This window comes from Nannospalax galili, unplaced genomic scaffold (assembly GCF_000622305.1).
Source record: "Nannospalax galili isolate Female #2095 unplaced genomic scaffold, S.galili_v1.0 scaffold485, whole genome shotgun sequence".
Taxonomy (NCBI): Eukaryota; Metazoa; Chordata; class Mammalia; order Rodentia; family Spalacidae; genus Nannospalax; species Nannospalax galili.
In genome coordinates, this window is record NW_008354534.1 from 554,653 (window position 1) to 571,985 (window position 17,333).

The window sequence follows — 17,333 nt, forward strand, 5'->3', positions numbered from 1 at the left end:
TATCTAGGTGGATATACCTAGAAAATGGGAAATGGGCTTGACAGTGCGTCCAAGGAATACCTACTGATTTTCACCAAGAGTAAGGACTCTAGAAATGAAAGAGAGGTAGACAAACAACTCTAGAGGAAAGTAAACAATAAAAGCCACTTTAAGTACCTCTCAAAACTAATAGCAAGAGAACAATTAATTGAAATACCAAATCTTTGGGAGGCTACTTAACAAAGGTGGCCTGAACTGGGTCAAGATGGAAGACACTGACAGTAAAATTCTTAGGGCAAATTGGTTAAGGAATTGGTCTAAGTGCCAATCTGACAGCTTTACAGTATCCTCCCTAACTTCTGTCATAGTTTTGGTGTTCAGGAGCTTAAAAATGGCATCATACAAAAAAGTCATTCATGGCTGTAAGCTCAATCATCAACAGAGGTAGTAAACAAAGGAACTCCTAAGAATAGATTTTAAAATGGATCGAAGTGTAACTATACATTCAAAACCCTAGAGCCATATAATTATCCTCAAAATGAACTGTTTTAATTTAAAAAGCTTAAAAACACAATGACAATGAAGCACTGATGTGCTTTAGGCACAGTCTCAAATCAGTGCCGACTTAAAGCTATGTCCTCTCTTTTCAAGAAAGAGAAAGCAGAGAACAGAGTTCAATCTACAGCGGGAAGGAGCAGAATGAAAATAACCAAACTGGTGCTGTCCAGCCGTTGAGTTCATACTTTGTTTTCAGGCCCCACCAATGGAAATTTGTATTCTTGAATTTTTTTCCTCAGAACACTTTTTTTTTTTTTTTTTTTGTTTTTTTGGAAGTGGGGTCCCCCTGGGCCCCCGGCTGCCCGGAAACCCCCTTTGTAGCCCGGGCGGGCCTTAACCCCACAGAGCCCCCCCTGCCTCTGCCTCCCAAGTGCTGGGACTACAGGCGTGCGCCACCATGCCCAGCAGAACACTTTTTTTTTTTTTTTTTTTGTTTTTTTGGAAGTGGGGTCCCCCTGGGCCCCCGGCTGCCCGGAAACCCCCTTTGTAGCCCGGGCGGGCCTTAACCCCACAGAGCCCCCCCTGCCTCTGCCTCCCAAGTGCTGGGACTACAGGCGTGCGCCACCATGCCCAGCAGAACACTTTTTTTTTTTTTTTTTTTGTTTTTTTGGAAGTGGGGTCCCCCTGGGCCCCCGGCTGCCCGGAAACCCCCTTTGTAGCCCGGGCGGGCCTTAACCCCACAGAGCCCCCCCTGCCTCTGCCTCCCAAGTGCTGGGACTACAGGCGTGCGCCACCATGCCCAGCAGAACACTTTTTTTTTTTTTTTTTTTGTTTTTTTGGAAGTGGGGTCCCCCTGGGCCCCCGGCTGCCCGGAAACCCCCTTTGTAGCCCGGGCGGGCCTTAACCCCACAGAGCCCCCCCTGCCTCTGCCTCCCAAGTGCTGGGACTACAGGCGTGCGCCACCATGCCCAGCAGAACACTTTTTTTTTTTTTTTTTTTGTTTTTTTGGAAGTGGGGTCCCCCTGGGCCCCCGGCTGCCCGGAAACCCCCTTTGTAGCCCGGGCGGGCCTTAACCCCACAGAGCCCCCCCTGCCTCTGCCTCCCAAGTGCTGGGACTACAGGCGTGCGCCACCATGCCCAGCAGAACACTTTTTTTTTTTTTTTTTTTTTTTAAACTGAAATCTTCTGAACAAGAGAAGTCCACATTTCCACAGCAGGAGAGTCACTTCTGTGCCACTTTTGTTTCTTCAGTGTGGGTCCTCCTTCCCTGAAAGTGCAAAGAGAGCAAGCCAACACTTGCAGGGCCTGCAGCCCCAGAACTATTTCAGCCACCTCTAGAGCTGGATGAAGGATTCGCTGCATTTGTGCTTCAAAGATCCGGCTCACTTTGACTGTCCTTTTCAGTTGGCAAACTGCTCATAAAAAGCAAACTTGATCCTCTCTATGTGATGGCAAAGCTTGATGGCAGGGCCCAGCTTTAAGTCCATGCACTCCTGAACAGTGGGAAGGGTAAGGAGCAAAAGGGCCTGCCCATCGATTTCCTGTTAAGGCATAAAGTAAAAATTGTCTATGATGTGCACATGAATGGCAGCTCAGTCATAACAGTCCCTACTCGCACTGTCACAACCACACTTCCTGTGCTTCCTTTCCCTTTGAACAAGTGGCATAGTCCTCCTTCCTAAGAAGCTTTCAGATAATAAAGTTGATAATAAAGTTTATCAAGCATGAGAATCTACAGAATTTCTATTCAGGAGAAATTCGATAATCTGGGGATCCCTATTAACTAGTAACTAATTGTATCCAAAGAAACATCTTTTTAGAGGGCTCTTTCTAAATTTAAAACTGCCTGAAAATATTAACTATAAACTTTAATGTTCTCCTCCTACTTTGTAACCTTCATAAAAACCTTCAAACATGTTCAGGCTTTTTTTTCTTGTTGTTTGTTTATGACACATGGTCTCACTGTGTAGGCCAGTCTGGTCTTCAATTCACTATGTAGCCCAGGTTGGCCTCCAACTTGTGAGCCTCTTACCTCAACTACCCAAGTGGTAGGATGACAGATAAGGCCATCATACATGTCCTACCACACCCAGAAAGATGCTGTTTTGAGCCTCTCCACTTATCTAAACAAAATTTATCTCAATATTTACTTAAGGCCATTGAACTGCATTTGTCTGTTTATGTGGTGCTAAGGCTCAAGCCCAAAGCCTTATGCATGCTAGGGAAGTCCTCTGAGCTACATCTTTTGCCTATTGTATCTGTTACATCAAATCTGTCTACCACTCTAGAGTGAACTGAAACAAAAAATATTCTTTAAAAAGATGAGATTAATTAATACAAGCTTGATTTCAAACCACCATTTAAATATTTGGAGGATAAAATTAAATTTTGAGTGAAAACAAGAATACAATAATCTTCAATTGTCATATGAATAACTTGTTTTTTAAATTTTTTGGTCTTTTTGAGACAGGATCTCCCTGCAGCCCAGGTTGGCCTGGAACACACATGTACATAGATCAGACTTGCCTAGATCTGCACCTCTGCCTCTTGAGTGGCATGTACCACCACAACATGCACATGAATTTTTTTTATCATCTGTTCTCCCTTGAAAAGGGAACTAAAACAATACTGCTCTTCTGGGTCAACATTTTAAAAAAAAAACTTATAAATTATTGTCTATTATATGCATAGTTCTTTGATAATGAGACATTTTTATTGTATTAATCTGTGATTACCTGGTCTAGGAATATTCTCGCTAATGGTGCACAGTCAGTAGATCTAATGAACCGCACGACATCTGCCACACTCCACTTCAGCGGGTTACTGTCCAGGTGAAGCCTTTCATCAACTTCAATCCTTATTTCCTTCAATCCAACAACAAAATCAAACCAGATGGTGTAAGGGTGATCATATCCTAAAAATGTCTCCCCACAGAATTCAATAATCCTTTTAAAAAATATTTTATTATTTTAATTTTACGTGTATGACTGTATTGCCTGCACATATGTAAGTGCACCCGTGTTGTGCAATGCTGCAGAGGTCAGAAGAGGGCTTCGGATTCCCCTGGAACTGGAGTTAAGGCTGGTTCGTAGCCACCATGTGGGTGCTGAGAATCGAACCCAGGTCCTCTGCAAGAGCAGTCAGTGCTCTTAACCACTGAGCCATCTATCCAGCCCCTCAATAATCCTTTAAGACAGGATTTAAAGTAGTTTTAGACCCTCTTCCCTCTCCCCACCACCCTGACTCAATTCTTCCAGTAAAGAACAATGGCAAGAGGCTCACATGTATTAGGTATTTGGGAATTATATTTATTTATTTTTATAAATTTCATTTATTATTTTTATTTTATGTGTATGCAGATCCCCTGGGACTAGAGTTATGGACAGTTGTTAGCTGCCATGTGGGTGCTGGGATTCAAACCCGGGTCTTCTGCAAGAACAGCCAGTGTTCTTAACTGCTGAGCCATCTCTCCAGCTCCGGTATTTGGGAATTAAAAAAAATTTTTTTATTTATTATTTTTATGTGTATGAGTATATTGCCTGCACATGTGTAAGTGCACCCATGCCGTGCAATATTTGGGATTTTTAAAGAAAAATCGTTTCTTATGTATTTATTGTCTCATAACATAACGTATCAATGAGGAAAAATTAACCTCGAAAATTTCTGAATAAATAGTTTTTGAGACAGGGTTTCATGTAGCCCAGGTTAGCCTTTAACCTCTGATTCTCCTGCTTCCATATCTCAAGTGCCGAGATTACAGGTGTATGGCACCACACCAGTTTTATGCTGTGCTGGGATCAAACTGAGGGCTTCATTCATGCTAGACAAACACTCTATAAACTAAGCCACATCCCCAGCTAAAACAATCATTTAATCATAGTCTTTATGTTACATGTCACATAATGTGCATATATGTACATACTAAATGTGCTAAACATGAAAATTTAAAGGGATAATTTGTATAATATAAATTTTGTATAATATATATAGAAAACTATATATATATTATACAAAATTATTTAAAAAGCAGTTTTCCTTAACGTAAATGATAGGCTAAAAGGAAATTAGCAATGAAACGTTTTTTTTTTTACTTAAAACAAGCAGCTTCTCTGAGACTATTCCCTCATAAATTGTCTCCAAACAATCATTGTAACACATGTGAATCACTGCTTTGGGGTTCATTTTACTTTCTTAAAATATGTTTTTCAAAATTTTATGTGCATGAGTATTTTGCTTGCATGTAAGTGTACCCATGTTGTGCAATGACCTCGGAAGTCAGAGAGGGCATTGGATCCCCTGGAACTGGAGTTAGACACAGTTGTTAGTTGCCATGTGGATGCTGGAAACTGAACCAAGGTCCTCTGCAAGAACAGCCAATGCTCTTAACTACTAAGCCATCTCTCTAGACCTACTTTATTTACTTATTTATTTTTTAAGATATGTGTGTGTGTGTGTGGTTTGTTTGTGAGTGTGTTTATACAGTTCCCACAGAGGCCAGAAGAAAGCCTCAGATTCCCTGGAACTGGAATTACAGGCAGTTGTGAGCTGTCTGACCATGGGCACTGGGAACTACACTCAGGTCCTCTAGAAGAGCAGAAAGCTCTTGTAACCACTGAGCCATCTCTCCAGCCCCCTGGTGATCACTTTGAAAGAGACTCCAGAAATTCTTCCTAAGCTTTTTTGTTTTTGTTTTTGAAAGAAGAATGCTAGCATCATTAACGATAGGTTATAGAGCGAAATTATAGAGAGGGGATATGACAAGAGACAAATTATTTTTAACATGGTACCTTTGGTGAAGGAGGTTTATTTTCATCATCAGAAAATGAAAAAGTGCGAAGCTCTCTTTTTCTCCTTTGTGTATCTGGGGGGACTGAGGTGGACACCTCACTTTGGGTCGGAGAAGAGGAACATGACTTTTTTTCTGACATTTCTGACTCTTCCTGTAACTCATCCTGTTGCTCAGATGTACTACCCTCACTTAGGGAATCATCATCTCCATCATCTGCATCATCCTCATCTTCACCTCCACTTCCCTACAGGAAAAGAAGAGAAATCTCATTGAAATTCAGGACTACAAAACCATCTATTAGCTAGAGACTGAAATTACAAATATGTGCAGGTATTACGTGTACACACTGTAAAGCAGTGGTCATTTGGCTTCTGGACACAACATATATATCACAGATCTCATACCTGGGGTGAGCCCACTGGAGTATTATCAACAGACGCAGAGGAACGTTTCTTCTTATGAACAAAAATATTTTTCCGCCTTTTTCTCCTCTTACTGGCTTTTTTCAGGGCACAAGCTAAATTACTATGGCCACCAGGTGGCCTCCCAATTCTTTTGTTTTTCTTCTTTCCATAATAGTGTGCTAAATATGGATGACCAAAAAGAGGGGAAAAAAAAAGTGGCTTCATTATTGTTGTGTACCTCAAAACCACAAGATTCTACTAGCATAGCAAAAATCAGGAGTATGTTTGCAGTTTAAATTACATACAGTGGAATAAGCAGATAAATACGTAACTGATTTGTACTAACAGGTAAAATTCTGAATAATCCTAACTCTATCTAGACAAAGAACATCTCCATTAATCCAGAAAGTTCTCAGGGTCCCCAGTCATTGTCTTGTAGAGCAACCAGTATTCCAATTTCCTTCACTACAGATTAAGCTTGTCTCTACAGAACCATACAGTAGTACTGTTCTGTATATAGGCTTCTTTCATACAATGTAGTGTTTCTGAGTTTTATGTATGCTATTTTATATATAAGTAGTTCATTCCTTTATGCTGGTGAATAGGATTCTATTGTGTAAATGTACCAGTTTCTCTATCTTGCTACTGATAAACACTTGGGCTATTTCCAAGTGTTAACTATAATTAATAAACTTGTAATAAACAATCTTTTTCTGTTAGTAATAAACATTCTTGTACAAACATTCTTGTACAAAGCTCTTAATGGATGTGTCATCATTGCTTTACATAAAAACTCATGATTAAATTGCTGGATCATAGATGTGTTAGACAATTTAGTGTGTATAAGTTTCCCATTGTAGTTTTTTTAGGGGGTTGGAGAGATGGCTCGGCGGTTAAGAGCATTGACTGCTCTTGCAGAGGACCTAAGTTTGATTCCCAGCACCCACATGGTGGCTATGAACTGTCCTTAACTCCAGTTCCAGGGGAATACAAAGCCCTCTTCTGACCTCCGCGGCATTGCACAACACGGGTGCACTCACTTACATGCAGGCAATATACTCATACACATTAAATAAAAATGAAAAAATATTTTTTTAAATTTCCTGTTTTTTAAAAAATAATAATTGCACATATTTATGGGGTACACCATGACACTGCAATATAGATGTATATAATGTGCAATAATTACACCAGGGTGACGAATATAACCATTACTTTAAACATTTATAATTTTTTGTATCAGGGAAATCCAAAATCCTCTCTGCTAGCTATTCTGAAATATAATTAAATGTGGCCAACCATAGATATACTACTATGCTATAAAACATTAAAAGTTAGCTTTCCAGATCTCTGCAGCTTGCTGATCAGTCAGTCTAGACTAGCTGATGAGCTCCTTTGCTTCAAAGGAGCTGGATGGCATTCCTGAGCATCCTCAGGCCCTTGTTCTGTGGCCTCTATTCATATCCAAGCATAGGTATACTACGCACACACACACATGCAAACGCGCATGTGCGCACACCCTGTGCTGGTTAGTTTTTGCCAACCTGACACAAACTAGAGTCACCTAGGAAGAAGGAATCTCAATTGAGGAATTTCTTCCATTAGATTGGCCTGTCGACATGAATGTGAGGCATTCCAATTGTTAATTGGAAAAGGAAGGCCCAGCCCACTGTTGGGATGTCATGCCTGGGCATGTGGTCTTGGTGTTGTATAAGTAGCTGAGCCGGGGGAGCAAGCCAGTGAGCAGCATTCCTCCATGGTCTCTGCTTCACTTCCTACCTCTCCTGCTAAGAGTTCCCATCTTGGCTTCCATCAGTGATGGATTATGATGGGGATGTATAAACTGAATAAAACCTTTCCTCCCCAAGTTGGTTTGGTCAGTGTTTTATTGCAGCAATAGAAAGTAAGCAAGCTAGAACCTATCAGCACACAAAACTCACACATATTTTTTAAAAAGTTATCCCTGGTCTGGAAAGATAGCTTAGAGGTTGAGAGCACTGGCTGTTCTTGCAGAGAACCCAGGTTTGATTCCCAGCACCCACATGGCTGCTAACAACTGTTCTTAACTCCAGATCCAGGGGATCCGACATCCTCTTCTGTCCTCCGAGAGAACTGCATGACATGGTGCACTTACATACATGCAGGCAGTACACTCACAAACATCACATAATAATAATATTTTAACAAGTTTCCCCTGCAATCCAATTGCACTGCTGTGCCCATCAACCACCCTCCTCTCTATTCCCCCATCCTGTATACCCTTCCCGGGCTACAATTACCATTATTCTATGCATGATTTTAGCTTCCACATATAAACGAGGATATGCACTACTTTTTTTGGGGGGAGGTCTTTTTGAGACAGGGTCTCCCTGTAGCCTCAGCTGGCCTGGACTCGCTATGGAGACCAGGTCATCTTTGATCTCACAGAGATCCGTCTGCCTCTGCCTCTAGAGTGCTGAGATTAAAGGCACACACCACCATGCCCAGCAATACTTTGTTTTCAAAAGATTAAAAAAATTTTGTGTGTGTATGAGTGCTTTGCCTTATATGTACGTACGTGAACCACATGTGTATAGTGCCTGCAGAAGACAGTGTTGAATGCCCTAGAACTGAGCTTATAGTCAGTTGTGAGTTGCCATGTGGATGCCCAACCCAAACCCTCTGCGAGAGTAGCAGATGCTCTTAACCACTGAACCATCTCTTCAACCCTCTGCAGTATTTTTCTTTTTGTGTCTGACTTATTTTACTTATAATATTCTTCAGTCTTATCCATGTTACTATGAATCTTAAAACTTCATTTCCCAGGAGGCTGAAGAGATGGCTCAGCGGTTTAGAACACTGGTTGTTCTTGCAGAAGACCCAGATTCAAATCCCAGCACTCACATGGCAGCTAACAACTGTCTATAACTCCAGTCCCAGGGAGATCCAACAGCCTCTTCTGACCTCCGCAGGCATTGCACGACATGGGTGCACTTACCTACATGCAGGCAATACATACATATACATAAAATAAAAATAATAGATTAAAAAAACTTCATTTCCCAGATAACTAATTATATTGTGCATGTTTTCATGTTTATAGCATATTTGCATATCTTCTAGGAAATGTTTGTGTAAGCCTTTTATTCACTGTTTAAAGCATACAATGACTATTTTAAATGTACAGTTCAGTGAGAGAATATTCAAATTGTCGAGCAACTACCAGTTCTGTATCATCTCAAAACTTCCTTTTTTATTACTGAGTTGTGGAGATGCATACTATATTCTGGAGATTCATAATAAATTCTGGAGAGAAGCTCTTTGCTGGATGCACTATTCTAAAACTATTCTATTAAGAATAGTTTTTCCAATACTGTGGCCTGTCTTTCTCTTTTTTAAAAAAAGTCATTATTCAAAGAGCAAAGTTCTCAATTTTGGTGATGTTTCATGTGTTTCCTTTACGTTAGCATATTTCTAGGTCCTCTCTAAGAAATACTTGCTTACTGTAAGGTCTTGAGACTTTCTCCTTGTTTTCTTCTAGAAACTTTATAGTTTTAGCTTTTATACTAGGCATCTGTAATAGGTCTTAAATTGACTTTTGTATATGGTATAAGGTAGGAGTGAAGGAGTTGGTTTTGTTTTTCTACTTGGACAACCACTAGTACCATTTGTTAATGAGTCCTTTCTTCATTGTCACCCTTGAAATCATTTGATCATAAAAATTTGACTCTATTTCTAGATCTGCTACTATGACCCACCCCTTCATTTTACTACTCTTTTAATATCTTTGAATACAAAATAATATTACTTATTAAAATAATTATTAATCAATAATCTTTGAATTATTGTAATTTTCTTTATGGTTTCTAATAAAGGCAGAAAGTAAGTACTTCAATTTTATTCTTTTCTCAGGATTAAAAAGTTTGGGGCAGGGAGTGGTGGTGCACTTCATTAACACCAGCAGTTAGGAAACAGACACTGGCAGATCTCTGTGCATTTGAGGTCAGCCTGGTCTACATAGTGAGTTCCAGGCCAGCCAGGGCAACATAGTTAAGACCCTATCTTAAAAAAACAAAAGGTGGCCGGGCGTTGTGGCACATGCCTGTAGTCCCAGCACGTGGGAGGCAGAGGAGGCGGATCTCTGTGAGTTCAAGGCCAGCCTGGTCTACATAGTGAGTTCCAGGACAGCTGGGGCCACAGGGAGACCTTGCTTCAAAAAGACCGGAAAAAAAAAAAAAGTTGGATTATTCTAAATACTTTTTATATTTCCTTAAATTTTAGAATATAGAGACAAAAACATGAAACAGCTGGCATGGTGGTATATGCCTATAATTCCAGTAACTAGGAGGATGGAGGGTTTGAGGTTAAGTATAGGCTACAAAATGAGTTCTAGGCATCTGGGCTACACTAAGACCCTGTTTCAAAACAAGAGCTGGGCATGATACCACACATCTGGGCTATTTAGTGAGACCCTGTTTCAAAATAAAAATCAACAAAAAAACCCCTAACCCCCCAATAACATAAAGCAAGCAAACAAACAAGCAAAAAAAAGAGGGTTTGGAATGTAGCTCAGTGGCAGAATGCTTCCCTAGAGTACATGAGGCCCTAGGTTCAACCCTCAATACCAAAACAAGACAAAACAAAACAAGGCAAAACAAGATTTCAGGAGTGGTAGTACATGACTGTAATTCCAGCACTTGGGAGGCAGCAGCAGGAAGATAACTACAAGTTCAAGGTCATCCTGGTAGCTCAGTTGGTAGAGTGCTTGCCTAGTATATATATAATGCCCTGACACTGCATAAACTGGATGTGATGGAACGTGCCTGTGATCCTAGCACTTGTGAGGTAGAGGCAGAAGGATCAGTAGTTCAAGGCCTGGACTACAGGAGACCCTGTTCCAAAACAAAACAAAGACACAGACACACGGGGAAAAAACATATTTGATTATGTATTAAAGTATTATAAAAATCCAACATAATTATCTATAAAAATGAATTTCTTTTTCTTAGGTCTTCTATTTTTTAAAGCTTTAAAAAAAATAAAATATGGGCTGGAGAGATGGCTCAGCAATTACAAGCACTGCCTATTCTTGCAGAGGACCTGGATTCGATTCCCAGAACCTACATGGTGGCTAACAGCCATCCATTACTATAGTTCCAAGGAATACAATGCTCTCTTCTGGTTCCTCAGGCATTGAACACACATATGCACTTACACATGTCTGCAATACACAAACATATAAAAATAAAGTACAATAAAACAAAAAGAAAAGACTATGTTATAGAGCTCATACGGCCCACAGTATACTCATTATCTGATTCTTACAGAAAGACTTGTACTTAATGCTGTATATGTGTGTCTGCACAGGATGTACGATATGGCCACTGCTAACAGTTAAAACATCTGAAAAATGTGACTCACTGTATTTGGTCTTTGTAAGTACCGAGCAGTTCTCAGAACAAGTATCCAGAACCATCTGTGGACCAAAGAGGTTAGGACAACATTCCAGTTTGATACACGTTTGCCGGCAGAATTCAGTCACCCGATCTGCTGTTTTCACTATCTCAACAGTAGCTCGATAACTCTTCCCTTTATATCTGCAATTAGAAGATATCAGATGTCAAATTTATTCTACCAGTGAAACAGTCATATGCCCCAAAATAGTTTTACTTCTTAGAATAGTCTGTGTCCTTCATAGCTTAAAGATTCTTAAAACAGTAAGTTTTACAGTCTGTACTTAAATCTGGTAAGCTATGACAACAAAAAATTGAGTTATTTAAACTAGAAGGACAAAGCCCCTGCTTTCTGTTCCCAGGTCAAAGTATTTATTACAGAGATCAAACTCAGGAGCCTCAAGCACGCTAATGGAAACACTCTACAAGTGTCCCCTCCTCAAAGATTTTTAAATACTAATTTTACCGAATACTAGAAAAGAAAAGCAGTTATCCATTAAGTCTTCCTTTATCCTGAACAGTGATCCTTAAGAGTGTGGTTCAAGGACAGAATGACCTGCCAACTGTTAGCCACCCATGGAAAATTCAGATCAGAAAGCAACAGCGAATGTTTGTAAACTTTCACAGTAGTTTTAAAACACAATTTTATACATCTTTAATAAAAAGTGTTCTTGCATTTTTATGTCTTTTGACATTCATAGCCTGGTCCTTTACCACATGCAGTTGGAGCAGCACTGCTCTAAGAAACAGACTGTTTTGTGACCTGTGAAAGAGTAAAGGGCGAGGGACTCCACTCACTTGGCCTTTAGGACTTCCCCGCATCCATGCCATACAGAATCTTTGTCCAGTTGCAGCTCACGAAGGACACGGCTGGGTTTATAGGCTGCATTGATAAGTAAAGTGAGGACCTGAGTTCAGTTTTGAAGAAGAAATATAGGTTTGGAAGGAAGGAGAAAAGCAGACCATTAGAACCATGGTACTTGTGGTATCCCTGAGACCGTTAAGGCAAGCTTGGTGATTAATTCTAGTCATGTTAAGAATGTTAACAAAATAATAAAATGAAAAATATGGAAGTTGCCCAAAGTTGTAAACAAAAGAGTAACCAGATCCTTTTAAACATTCTCAATGTTAATGATCAGGTAAAAATAAGCACTACAGACCTCAAAGTACTCCAGCGTGTACTCCAAATGCTTCCCAGTATGCTGCACACAGACAATTCTATTTGTTTGGGTCATTATACAGTCATTGAGCCTTCTTATAGCTAGAAGAGTCTGGTCTAAAAGCTCTATCTTCCTTAGACTCTGCCCTGCACTCTGAAGGCTGAGTCCTCAAAAATGTTACCTACTGACTGAAGGTGCTGAAAGTCTGACAAACTCAGGCCAGGTGTGGTGGTGCATGCCTTTAATCCCAGTAGTCAGGAGACAGAGGCAGTTGGTTTTCCAGATTTGAGTTCAAGGCCAGCCTGGTCTACACAGTGAGTTCTAGGCCATTTGGGGCTACAAGGAGACCATGTCTCAAAAAGACAAAAAGAAAAGAAAAAAAAAAAAAGTCTGTCAGACTCATAGCTTGTTAATGCCACACAACCTGTTAAGTTGTAGACTAATCTCACAGTGAACTTTTTTTCAAAACATAGACTCTCACTGGCCTTGAATTCATAATTCTCCTGCCTCGGTCTCCTGAGTGTTAGAATTTCAGGTGTGTACCATAGCATCTGACTTTTTAGTTTCCTCTATACAGAGTTCATGTGGTCTCTGAAAGAACACCTTTTTAAACAGAGAGGTAAACCCATGTGAAGAATTTAGACAAATGTTCCCTTAGGAGTAGAAATAGTCATGTGTCAACATGCTGTGTAGAATAGTAGTACCCAACCTTATCTGTGATTTTGTGTTCTAAACTTCAGTCACCTATGGTCCATAGTGGTTCCATAATACTAAATGGAAAATTCCAGAAATAGTTCACAAATTTTGAACTGCACACCATTCTGAGAGTAGCCTAATGAAATCTTGCTCCATCTTGCCTAGAGATATGAATCATTCCTTTGTCCAGTGTGGCCATGTCGTACACATTACCCACTTGTCAGTCTCTTAGTAGCTGTGCCAGTGCTCACCGCTCAAGCAATCCTAAAAGTAGCCTAATGTCCTATCACTTATTTCCACTTCACCTCATTGCATAGGCATTGATCTGATCTCACATTGTAACAAGTAGAAGAGTGAATATATCACAATAAGTTATTGTAAAAGACCACATTCTATTTTTATTACAGTAATTGTTATATTTTTCTACTTTGTTACTAGTTGTTGTTGTTAATCTCTTACCTTGTTGAATTTATGAATTAAGTTTTATCGTGTGATGGTTTGAACATAATTTGAATGTGTTCCCCAAAAGTTTGTGTCAGAAGCCTGGTTCCCAGCATGATGGATATGGGATCCTTAAGAGGTGAGGCTTACTGGGAGGCTGTGATGGATAGTTTTAATGGTCAACTTGACACAATTTGACCTGGGAGGGGGTCCCAATGAGGAACTGTTTAGATTAGTTGGCCTGTGGGCATGTTTATGGGGAATTGTCTTGATTTTGTTAATGTGTAAGGACCTACCTAAAAGGGGGTGGCACCATTCCCTGGGTTTGGGTCCTAGGCTATATAAAAAAGGAGAACTTGAGCTCAGCGCAACCATGCATGCATGCATTCACTTCTCTGCTCTTGACTGTGGATGTGATGTGATTAGGTGATTCAAGTCTCTGCTGCCTTGACTTCACAATAATTCTATAACCTGGTAACTTATGAGCCAAATAAGGCTTTCCTCCCTTCAGCTGTTTTTGTCTGAGGGTTTTATCACAACAACAGGAAATGAAACTAGGACAGAGGCTCTTAGATCAATTGGTAGAAGGACCTCAGAGGGGATGGTAGGTCTCCAGTCTCTCTCAAGCTTCTTCTCTGGCAACATGATCTCTTTTGCACATGTGGTTCTCACTATGATGTGACACAGCCACAAGGACTCTCACCAGAGGCCAAATTGATGGAATACCAGTTCTTGAACTTACTCTAAAACTGTGAACTAAATAAACCTTTTTCTTCATAATGAGCTTCTCTCAGACGTTTTGTTGTAACAAAGAAAGTACTAATACAATGGGTATATACAGGAAAAAACATCTATAATGTTTGCTACTAGCCACATCTAGATGTTGCCTGAAAGCTTAAAATTGTATCCCCCATGGATAAGATGGGACATACATAACAAAAAGCTGTCACATCTATGCCATGTGGTTCTCTATATGAGTAAGCCTAGGAGACTAGGGTGAAATTTCCAAGTCTGCTCTAGGCCAGAACCTTACCTCTCTAAGGACCAGAACACAGTTCCCAGGTCCTACACACTGAGGCAGCTCAGCAATTCGTCCCTTGTTAAGATAGGGCCCTGAGAAGCAGCGGTGGTTGAAGTATATCTTTGGACAGCAGTATTTTCCATTAAACATCACTAGGAAATGAGGAAACAAAGGTATTCAGAACAGTCATTCTTTCTCCACTCCAAATTTCCAAAGCTGAGTTGGGGGTGGCAATCAGGCATATACACCATTATATAAGTACTGGAATTACTTTTTAAAAAAAAATTTATTTATTTATTTATTTATTTATTTATTTATTTATACCCTCCCATAGCCTCCCTCCCCCCACTAGAGCCCTTATACTCAGGCTGGCCTCGAACTCACAAAGATCCGCCTGCCTCTGCCTCCCAAGTGCTGGGATTAAAGGCGTGCACCACCACACCCGGCTTATTTATTATTTCTATGTGTATGAGTGTATTACCTGCATGTATGTGAGTGCACCTGTGTCATGCAATGCTGTGGAAGTCAGAAGAGGGCTTCAATTTCCTCTGGAACTGGAGTTAAGGATGGGTTGTAGCCGCCATGTGAGTGCTGGGAATCGAACCTGGGTCCTCTACAAGAGCAGTTAGTGTTCTTAACTGCTCAGCCATCTCACCAGCCCCACTTTTTTTTTTTTCTTTTTGGTCTTTTTGAAACAGGGTCTCCCTGTAGCCCCAGCCAGTCTAGAATTCGCTATGTAGACCAGGCTGGCTTTGAACTCACAGAGATCCACCTGCCTCTGCCTCCCGAGTGCTGGGACTACAGGTGTGCTGGAATTACTTTCTATTTTCTGAATGTAAGGAAGGGCCTTATACATGCTAAGCAAGCATCCAGTCATGGAACTATATACTAAAGCTTAGCATACTGTCTGAAAATACTTTTGAATACTTTGGATTTACTTAATACTAGCTTACAGAGTTTATCAATGTCCTGAATTACATGCTGATTAACTCCTGAGTAATGTGATAGTACTCTAGAGCCCCATGCTTCTAATGACAAAGGCCCTATGAACCCTTGAGTCTTGATGATGATCAATGATTTCCTTTCTACTCCTCAAAAAAAGTAAACTATTCAGGGGCTGGAGAGATGGCTCAGCAGTTAAGAATACTGGCTGCTCTTGTACAGGACATGGGTTTGATTCCCAGCACCCACATGGCAGCTAACAACCGTCCATAACTCCAGTTCCAATACCTCTTCTGACCTTTGCGGGCATTGCACAACACAGGGATACTTACACACATAAAGGCAATATGCTCATAAACATAAAACAAAAATAATAAATAAAACATTGTTTAAAAACAAAAAAATCAACTATTCAATAATTTATTCTGAAACACTAGTAGGGACAGATGTTGAATATTATCCAGATTTACAGTTTGTCTCCTAAACCCCATCAAATAGGGCTGGGTGTAGTGGCACAAGCTTTTAATTCCAGCAGTTGAGAGGCAGGTGGATCTCTGTGAGTTCAAGGCCATCCTGATCTATATAGTAAGTTCCAAGCTAGCTGGGGCTACAGGGAAGCCCTGCCTCAAAAAGACTAAAAACAAAACAAAACCCACCAAATAAAGCTGGCAGATTTAATGCTGTGGGAGCTCTTCTATCTCAAGATTCCTCAGAAGACTAGGATCTACATATGTATGTATACTGCCTATTGCTGATAGAACCCTCAGGTTTATAATGCTCTCTCTTTACTTAAGAATGTGGTCTATTCCAGGGATCAGAGACTGAGGCAAGAGGATCACAAGTTTGAGATCAATCGGTCTCAAAAACAAAGAATACAGTCTTAAGCCAGGCATGGTGGCACATGCCTATAATCTCAGCACCTAACTAGGATGCTGAAGCAGGAAAAATGTTAGTCTAAAGCCAGCCTGGGCTAAATAATAACAGCTTGCTGAGAGAAAAGAAGAGAGGGGAAGGATGGGGGAGAGAGGAGAAAGAAGTATGAAAGGAAGAAAATCAGAACTGCTCAGAGCCAAAATTGAAGTAGAGCAGCCATGCATGAAGAATTATCAGTACCTAGTGAAAAAAGATGGCCACCATAATTGAATTAAAGAAAGCTCCATGTAGCTACAGTGGCTCCAATGCTCCCTGTGAGACTAGAAGAAATATCTGCTGAACTGTATCACAGTTCAACTTCTTGCCGACTCCTGCATACAAAAAGTCAGAGTTTTGGACTTTTCCCCAGAGAATCTGGTAGTATATAACAAAATCAAAACCAAAATGCCTTGGCTGAGGTCACATAGGAGATGCTAATATCTTAATTCTGTAGTTTTAGCAGGCATTAGAATGGTCACCAATTCATCAAAAATGAGTTAACACAACCCTGATCCTCTGGGTATAGATAATACAATGAGAAGCTAGTAAGTGGAAGAGACAAAAGTTCTGTTTCTGGCCCTTCTACTCATAAGCTCTCAGAACCCTGAATTCTTTTCTAGGCATTTACTAAATACCACCTGAATGCCAAATCTGTGCTAGAACATACACAGCTAAAATGCTAAGAATTACACAGCCTGCGCAAGGGTAGTTAAGAGTAGAGACACTGAACAAAATATGATCCTCCAGCAAGGATTCTTGTCTCATTTAATAACCATTACCTCTGGGTCAATCATAAATCCAGTGTTTTAAGTTTTTAACTGTGAAATATATATATATATATAATGTAGATCATAACAAGGATTCTCTTTAAGAGAATAAACCCCCACATCTCAAGTACCTATCCTAAGAGAGCACTGTCTCATAGTCATCTAAAGCCAAGGATGAAGACATCAAACTCCAGAGTCCTTGACACACAATAGAAAATCCCTAAAGTATAGCTGTAAGGTAGGCCTGGCAGTACCTGCCTATAATCCCAGCAGATGGAGGATAGAGGTAGAA

At 40.3% G+C, this 17,333-nt stretch overlaps 1 protein-coding gene across 2 annotated transcripts in view; it reads right to left on the minus strand.

Moving 5' to 3' along the window:
- Positions 1-1,637: 1,637 nt before the first annotated feature.
- The window catches only part of Sfmbt1 (Scm like with four mbt domains 1), a 109,465-nt gene continuing 93,769 nt past the window's right edge, over positions 1,638-17,333 (minus strand). For both annotated transcript variants that reach the window (XM_029555400.1, XM_008851817.3), the window contains exons 15-21: positions 14,433-14,572; positions 11,901-12,010; positions 11,071-11,246; positions 5,671-5,849; positions 5,265-5,510; positions 3,213-3,341; positions 1,638-2,018 (exon numbers count right to left, since the gene is read on the minus strand). In XM_029555400.1, coding sequence (XP_029411260.1) covers positions 1,878-2,018; positions 3,213-3,341; positions 5,265-5,510; positions 5,671-5,849; positions 11,071-11,246; positions 11,901-12,010; positions 14,433-14,572 — 1,121 coding nt within the window. In that variant the 3' untranslated portion in view covers positions 1,638-1,877. The remainder of the gene's footprint in view (positions 2,019-3,212; positions 3,342-5,264; positions 5,511-5,670; positions 5,850-11,070; positions 11,247-11,900; positions 12,011-14,432; positions 14,573-17,333) is intronic.